Genomic DNA, 8609 nt, shown 5'->3' with positions numbered 1-8609 from the left:
CAAAGCTATACTGGCAAGGATTATTTATGGAAGTTGATATATATATATATATGATTGTAGAATAAAGGGAATCTATTATATTTTATGTTCATACAAAAGATTACCAGTGCTACAATCCAGCGGCTGTTAAAGACATACAATATTATATATAATAAAATATAGATATATATTAATTGCATGTGATGTTTTTAGTGGAGAAGAAGAAGAATACATGTAGTCTCTCAAGCTTTGTATATATAATTTATATATAATTAGCATCTGACGTTTAGTGGAGAAGAAGAATTGAAGTGCAACTGGGGGAATGAGCTCCTCTAGATTTGAGGACAACAAAGAGTCAAGTTAAATGTCAGTCAAACCCATCATTTACGTGACATGCCCTCATTGTCTGTGTCGCGTCCGGGAATATATAACACTAGCTTGTGTGAACTGTGAAGTAAAAAATTGTTTTTGAGTCTTTTTATTAATTTGTAATTAAAGTAAAGTCACTGAATCAAATGGGATAAATTTGTTCTTACTATAAGCACATGATCCATTCCTTTTATATATATATATCTTAAAAGGTCCTGAGATTCAGTTTCCGGTCATAGGAGCATGTTATATACGGTTGGAAGATAGAGTACAAAAGGATGTTGGTGGGATAAATCACCTAATCCCTGGAAAATGTAATGGGTTTAGGTGAAAATTAAACAGCGCTTACGACATATGAGAGTGATGGATTTAGCATATAATTCAGAAATGGTATCTTAGTGGATGTATATATATGGCTTGGAAGGGTCTGTCCTCTTGTGCGTATCTTCAGATTCAGATACAAACGCCTGTTAAACTAAACCCCACTAGGCTACCTAAAATAGATATAATATACATTCAAGTATTCTAATATTATTTTTATATATCGAAGGTGAAACTTAGACGGGGTGATATAATATACATTCAAGCAGGGACGGCGCGAAGGGCAGGCAGGGGTAAATTTTTATTTTAGTCCCTTGAAGTTTTTTAAATTATAAATTAATTTAGTGGTAGAAATATATTTTGGCCTCTCCAAAGATGAATTTTTTTTAATTTGATCCCTTTCAAATTCTAAATTAACAAACATATACAAACATAAAGTTATACTCTAACTCCGAAGGTAAACTTAGCCTTATCATGTGGTCAAGTGAATCCACCAGTCAAGATGGTTCTTTATGGCTAAATTTTCCTATTAGTCCTTGTATTAGGTGTGGGTTTAGTCCATATACTTCAAAATGATAAAAATAGTTTCGATATTTTTTGAATCAGTCAATTTTAGTTCGTGTATTCTTCAAATTTTTAAATTTCAATCTTAAACCAAATAGTAACAATTAAATTCAATTTATTAAATTTGGTTATTGATTTTGTACTATGCATAAAATTGTGGACTTAGTTCATGTTTTTCAATTGGATCATTTTTAGTCCCTACTTTTTGAATTTTAAATTGCAATCTTGGCACAGACGATAACAATTAAATCTATTAACGGACTTTTTTTATGAGTAAAATGTGAAAGTAATTAGCTAGCACAACATTGCACATGTAGTATTATGTTTGTCACATCAAATTTTAAAAATAACAAAACTTAATAAATTTAAAATTGACCATTTAATAAGGAATACAATTTTAAAATTCAAAAAATAAAAGTACTGAAATTATTAAATTATTAAATTAAAATACAAAATTTAAATTTACAACTTCTTTTTTTCATTCAATGCCTTCTGATTTTGGATTGAAGCAATTTTTTTAAAATTTTATTTTCCAACTATTTGTGGAAAGAGATAATGGTGCGTCAATCTTTTGTTGTGATCAGCACGAGAGGCAATCATAGAAACATTTTAATCGTTATAAATATAAAATTTAAATTTGAATATATAGAAACAGAGGTTCCAAGTTGCAAGCACCCACATCCCTGTCATGATTACCGACATATGTAACGGTGATCATGCGTGTAGTAAATTATTTCAATAAATTAGGTAACAGCCGGTTTTTTTTACGTATTATGGGTTTAGTTAGAATAATGATGACAATTATCTAACATTGTAGTTTGGGAACTAATATTCTTAATCATCTCCAGAAAACTCGATCCTACACCACGCCCACTTATGATCCAATGGTTTGTTGTAAAGTCAATAAGCTTTGAAACAAGAAACTCAAGTGGAACTAAATATTTTTTTTCTTTTTATAACTCAAATTCTCTTGCCAGAGTCAACACCCATGCCTTAACAAGCTTTACATTTGAGTGTATTATATTGTAAGAAGAGATTCCCACTTACAACTTAAAATTTTACATCAATAAACAATTCAAGCAGCATAAATCATTTTTCACTACACCAATGATTAATTGACACAAATTATAATTTGTTGAGTATATAACGAAAAAAAAGTAACTTTTTAATTTGTAAAATGGTTATATCCCTAATAAGATGAGACACGTGGCAGGTTGATAAGTGGTACGTAACTGACTCCTCGTAAGTTTTTTGGGTCCTCTCGCTGGACTAGCCTATCAACGGTCTGTGATACATCCCTCATTAAAGCCAACTAAGTTTAATTGCACTACACCAAAACAGGCTTTTAGCGGTAGTTTTAGTGGCGTTTGGAGAAAAAACGCCGCTAAAAATCGAGCATTAGCGGCGCTTTACATAAAACGCCACTAAAGATAGAGCATTAGCGGCGCTTTAGGGAAAGTGCCGCTAAAATGAGAATTAGCGGCGTTCTTTGAGAAAACGCCGCAAAAAACCTAAACCCAACGGCATCGTTTTTAGACCATTCGGGGATTTAGCGGCGTTTTTGGAAAAGCGCCGCAAAAACATTTTATCTGTCTAATTACTATTTAATTGTTTATTTATATTAATTAAAATTCAATTTATTTTTAATTGAATTTTTTTAAAAAATAGATAAATTTGAAATAATGACAGGTATAAATAAAATGAAATAAAAAAAACATAGAAAAATATTTGTTAAAAATGGAAAAATTAAAATACTATTATTTAAAATAATTTTAAAATTTTTTGGGTACATGACTGATTGATTTTTAATTTATATATTAAATAATTTCATATATAATTGTAAAATATACGGTAGTATTAATTTTAAAATATTTAAGTAATTGTCATTATAGTTTAGGGTTTAATATATATGGTTTAGGGTATATGGTTTAGGATATATGGTTAATTTAGGATTTAAGGCCGGTTTAGGAGTTAGAATTTTAAGGTTTATAGATTATGGAATTAGGGACTATGGATCAGGGGTTCTGGGTTAAGGGTTGTGGTTTAGGGGTTAGGGATTAAGGGTTAGAGATTTAGGGTTTATAGATTCGATGTCATGTTAGGGTTTAGATTAATTAGTGTGTTTTAATTTATATTAAATAAGGTTTAGGGGTTAGGTATTCAGGTTAGGATTTAGGATTTAGATTAATTAGTATTTTTTAATTTATATATTAAATAAGGTTTAGGGGTTAGTAGTCAGGGGTTAGAGGTTTGTGGTTAGGGGTTAGAGGTTAGGGGTTTGTGGTTAGTGATTTAGGGTTTAGAGATTCGAGGCCAAGTTAGGGTTTAGATTAACTAGTTTTTTGAATTTATATATATTAAATGGTTTAAGATTTAAGGTTTACTTGAGATTTGTTAAATGATGAAATTTTATGCATTCAATTAATGCTTTTATATTTAAAAATATTTAATATAAACCATTTGATATATTTAAATATTAGATTTAAAAAAAACATTGATAAATAAATAAATAAAAAGTAATTGATATGGATAGGTAACTATCTATTTTGGATAGGACTAAATTATAACAAATAAAAATGAAATAAAAAAACTAAAATCATTTCACATCGAACATTTAGCAATATATATAGTTATATTTTAGTTAGGAAGAAATATCTCTAATAAAATGAAGATTAGATTGGAAAAGAATAATATAAAATCACGATTAACTAATCTTACATTAGATAATTCTAACTTAATAATTAAATACAACCATTTAATCATTTGTTTTCTTATTAAAATATACTATATTTATTTTGAAAGTACTTATTTTTATTATAAAAATCAAATTTATAAAAAATAATAATAAAAAATATTTTATAAAATCATTTAACTAATAATTTTTAGCAGACAAAATAAAATATTTTTAACTGAGGAAAACAGAATCACTTTGTTTAAAATAAAATAATTTTTTACGGGGTTTCTATAAAAAAATCGCCACAAAAGAAAAGCAAGCATGGAATTTTTCAAAACCCCACCGTCTCAAAATCTCTTTTTTTCCCACTTTCCCTCCTCCCAGTTTTCCCTCGTCTATTTTCATTTTTTTTACTCTCAGAATAAATAAGATTTTGAATCTTCCACAAATTTCTCTCTTTCTCTCTTTGTTCTCTGTTGAAATGTAGTAACGATTGAATTGAGGGGGAAAAAGAAGATTTTAATTGCTTAAAAACTCTTTGTTTTTTTTAAAAAATTGGAGTTAAGTTTGACAGACGGTTGTGCGTGGATTCGGAGTGCAACCTAAGTCCGATGGCTACAACTTTCAGTCCAGGTCGGAGCCCGGGGGTTCAATGCTTCAGTTAGGAGCAGGCAGTGGAGTGTCGAGGCTTAGATCTTCGTCGCTTAAGAAGCCACCGGAGCCGTTGCGTCGTGCGGTGGCAGATTGTCTTTCGTCTTCTTCGCTTGCAGCGGTGGTTGGAGGAGTTAGCTCGCATCACCAAGGGGGTCCTTTGGTTTTAACTGAAGCTTCAAGGTTATTGAGTCAATTTGTCAATATTAGTTTAGTGAAATAAGAGGCAAGGGTGTTTTTCTTTCCCTTTACTGTGATATATAGTTGAGTGTGCAAAGTTTATTAAGATTAGATCATGGAACACATTATTGGTGGAAAATTCAAGCTTGGTCGAAAGATCGGGAATGGATCATTTGGTGAACTTTATTTAGGTATTATTGTAATCATATTTCTTTTCTTTATTTTTTTCCTTCTTTTTAGTTGTTTCATTGATTTTGGTGTTTTTTGTTTTGCAGGCGTTAATGTTCAAAGTGGAAAGGAAGTGGCTGTTAAGCTGGCAATGTTTTGAAGTTTTACTGCATTTCCCACACATTTGATATGGTGGAGTTTTTTAAAAGATTGTATTGATTAATCACTAGACATGTAGTATGGTCAATTAAGCCGAGACTGTTGTGCTTTTGTTTGCCATTATTCTGTGATGTATTTCTTTGTGTTTCATTTGGATTACTAGTACTTTAGATTATGCCTTTGCTTGGAATTTCTTTGTGTTTCGTTTGGATTACTAGTACTTTAGATTAAGCCTTTGCTTGGTGCTTTAGATTAGGGAGTGTAAAACAATTTCATTAGTATATTTATATTCATATGCCATGATAGAGACGCTAGATTTTAATGTTTGTAGAGCTACCTTGTCAAAGGAGATCAGGACCATCTGGTGGCACCTATGGTTGTTCAAATCCAAGCAGTTCTTTTATGCCATTGAAATCTAAGAAAACCAAATAGTGAACTTTCTGCTTTTATTAAATAGTTCACTGAGTTGGAGTTTATATGTATGCAATAAGTTCAAGTTGACTTGGCTACAAAGCATTAATGGAGAGTTTCTTTATATGTTTACTTTTGTAATGTGAAAATGGAGTCAAGGTAAGAATTTGTTTGACTGTGATTTATTTCGAGTAGTCTTAGAATTGGAGAGTGACGTTTGCTGCTAAAACGGGGATGGTGCTTAAGAAATTTCTCTAGAACTTAAGTTCTTACATTGTAGTAATGTTTTTATCATTTCTTTTTCCATTTGTTATTCTAATTGAACTTTATAGTATTGTCACTGCTTGAAGTTTTGAACCAATTATCACTGTGTACTCTCCTTGTTTGCCCAGGAACCTGTCAAGACCAAACATCCTCAACTTCACTATGAGTCAAAGCTGTACATGCTTCTTCAAGGAGGGAGTGAGTTTTCAGTTTTGTTGTGTTTACTCTCTCTTACATGTTTATCTGTATATTATCATAAGTTGGAGTCAGTAAGTAGTTTCTCTTATGTGCAGCTGGTATTCCTCATTTAAAATGGTTTGGAGTTGAGGGTGAATACAGTATTATGGTTATTGATCTTCTTGGACCAAGCCTTGAAGATTTGTTCAACTATTGCAACCGGAAGTTTTCTTTAAAAACGGTTTTGATGCTGGCAGATCAGTTAGTAAGTATGCCTGCTTTTTTCAGGGAACTTTTAACCTTGTCAATTGGCTGCCTTACTAATACTTTTTCTTTGCTTGTTGGTCATTCAGATAAGTATGCCGGAAGTGCAATGCTTCTGGTAGAGCCTGCGGTTTTGAGAGTTCCCCGGATTCCAACGAATGCCATCGAGCCCTTCTTTCACCATCCCCAACAAATACTGGAAGCAATAATACCAGAGGTATGTATGTACTTTCCATTTATACAATTCAACATGTTATTTATTTTCTGTTTTAAGATGGTAATATTAATTTGATGTGAATGTTTAACTCAAAAAAAAAAAAAGGAGTTGAAATTATTTAAATAATTGAAATCGTAAAGTAACTAATTTATTGCTTTGTGTGGTATGTTGTAATTTAATAGGTGGGTCCAAATCCAAGTTGAAGCTGACTCCAATAATCATAGGTATGAAACTGTTTGTTGGGTAATAATGTGGTTCGTTCAACTTGATGTGGGTCTTCTAAAGGTCAGAAATAAAATAAGTTGAGCATATTAGGTTTGTCACTTAAAGGGCTCTGCAGATTGTTTTAGATTGGCTTGATTTTTTATTCACTCAATATTTCTCTTTATCTCTCCATTTGATCCTGTTCTAGTATCATTTAGTACTTATTCTCATATGTTCATTGATATTTAAGTTATGTTCTTTTGTGTTCGATTATTTTAGGTGCTGCTGAAGAAGCAACCGCAGTTTTTGGTCAAGCAGCTGCTCTTTGTGTTCAAAAGCAGTACGTGGATCATGGGGCAGCTAGCCCAAATTTGTATATTTCCAGTGAGGATTATAATTTGGTTTTGTCGTGGAATACATTGAATCTGAGAACTTGAGTGATCTAGAAGATGTTGATACATGTCTTAAGGTATAATTTACTTTCAGTTTACATTTGTCATCTCTAACAAATGACTCAAACTTGAAAGTTACTGCAGCTTCTGTTCTTAACATTAGTTGTCTTAAAAGTTGCATTTGAATGAATCTGAAAATTATATAATCCTAAACTTAGTGTTCCTGAACACAATTATAACATCTTTTCTTAGCATATAAACTTAGCATGATCAAGTCAATAATCAGTTTAATCTTTTCAGGTTTGGAGCCATCAAACACTGGTGGTGTTGTCTTCTTTATGTTTCAGACTGCGAGAGTGGAGAGGAGGATAAATGGGACAGATAACTACAGCAAATTGGTGTATGTATAGGAAGCTTAAATTTTTATTTTGTAGCATTAAGTTTTCTGTAGCATTTAGTTTTTATTTTGTATGCATTGGTGTATGTGATTTTATCATAAGGATAAATGTTTTCTGTAGCTATCTTTCCATTGTTTATTTTAGTTTTGATTCTAAATTTTTATTTTTACTTTAATATTTACGGCAATTTGAGTTCTAACTTTTGGATTTTAATTGTGTTATTAATTTATTATTTTAAATTCTAAAATTAAATTCATTAATTTTTATATTTAGTTTTAAAGTTAAAATTTTTATAGAAAATTTAATTTACATAATATTTTTTATTTATCCTTAAAAAGTATATTTAAAGTTCACATTTAAAAAATAAAACATAATATAATATTTTTTTTCGGCGCTTTACAAAGCTAAAAGCTTGTTTTGGTGTAGTGTTGTCCCATGTGACTTCAATGATAAGAATGTTAGAACATGACAACTAGACTTAATTATGGATCGGGTTTGGATCATGTCGGTGTCAAATTTTAAGCCTAGGCCTGTCTCAATAAGGGCCTAAAACTTTTCTCAAGCCCGATCCAGATAAAAAATGCTAAAATCGAGCTCGACTCGGTCCTCCGGTATTAATTTTTTTATATAAAAACAAATTTTAAAAATATAATACATCAAATACACTAAAAACATTAAAACAAATATTTCTCAACAAATTGAAAATACATTAAGAAAAAAGTTTTATACTTAAATAATACAAATTGAAAATACATTAAGAAAAAAGTTTTATACTTAAATAATACAAATATAGTTGCAACCTAGCAAGCAAACCTCTAAAATAGTAGCAAAATTAACAATAAAACAAGAGTTATACAATATCAAAACAATAACAACAAAATAGTAGCAATATAATAGCAAAATGACAGCAAAACAACAACAATAAAAATAATTTATGCATATTCGGGTCGGGACAACCCTAGACAAAAAAAATCACCCGAGGCTCGGCCAGTTTAGAAAACGGGTCTTATTTTTTGTCCAAGCCCTTTTTTTGGGTCTATTTTTTGCTCAAACCCTCCCACTTTTAGGATAGGCCTTCGAACCTAGTTAGGTGGCTCGACCTAAGAACAGACTAATGACAACCTACGATACTGGCAATACCACACAGTACATGCCATGGTGACACCTAACCTAAACAACATTGACATCTAGCCAACCCACATAAATATTCAGGTTAT

At 30.8% G+C, this 8609-nt stretch overlaps 1 protein-coding gene across 5 annotated transcripts; it reads left to right on the top strand.

The window, feature by feature from the left end:
• Positions 1-4200: 4200 nt before the first annotated feature.
• Positions 4201-7511, top strand: LOC107907047 (casein kinase 1). Of its 5 annotated transcripts, none has more exons than XR_001686841.2 (8): positions 4201-4929; positions 5014-5098; positions 5869-5938; positions 6034-6182; positions 6271-6398; positions 6581-6622; positions 6882-7071; positions 7295-7511. XR_001686841.2 is itself a non-coding variant. In XM_016834247.2 (8 exons), the coding sequence occupies exons 1-5, from the start codon at positions 4854-4856 to the stop codon at positions 6301-6303; spliced, it is 369 nt and encodes a 122-aa protein (XP_016689736.1). In that variant the 5' UTR covers positions 4234-4853; the 3' UTR covers positions 6304-6398; positions 6581-6622; positions 6882-7071; positions 7295-7511. The 5 variants fall into 5 exon arrangements, 3 of the variants coding, with proteins under 3 accessions (XP_016689736.1, XP_040949077.1, XP_016689737.1); XM_016834247.2 differs by having other exon boundaries at positions 4234-4929; positions 5014-5054; XM_041093143.1 differs by having other exon boundaries at positions 4234-4929; positions 5014-5054; positions 6581-6683.
• The last annotated feature ends 1098 nt before the right edge of the window (positions 7512-8609 follow it).

This window comes from Gossypium hirsutum, chromosome D05 (genome assembly GCF_007990345.1).
Source record: "Gossypium hirsutum isolate 1008001.06 chromosome D05, Gossypium_hirsutum_v2.1, whole genome shotgun sequence".
Taxonomy (NCBI): Eukaryota; Viridiplantae; Streptophyta; class Magnoliopsida; order Malvales; family Malvaceae; genus Gossypium; species Gossypium hirsutum.
Note: the sequence above shows the minus strand (reverse complement) of the source record. Positions and strands in the feature narration are given on the sequence as shown.

Excerpts from the sequence above, each read along its gene's own strand:
- LOC107907047 (XM_016834248.2), top strand. The coding sequence starts at position 4,854 with ATGGAACACATTATTGGTGGAAAATTCAAGCTTGGTCGAAAGATCGGG. Across the intron at positions 5,939-6,033 it reads CATGCTTCTTCAAGGAGGGA|CTGGTATTCCTCATTTAAAA; the intron begins GTGAGTTTTCAG and ends TCTTATGTGCAG. Across the intron at positions 6,183-6,270 it reads TGATGCTGGCAGATCAGTTA|ATAAGTATGCCGGAAGTGCA; the intron begins GTAAGTATGCCT and ends TTGGTCATTCAG.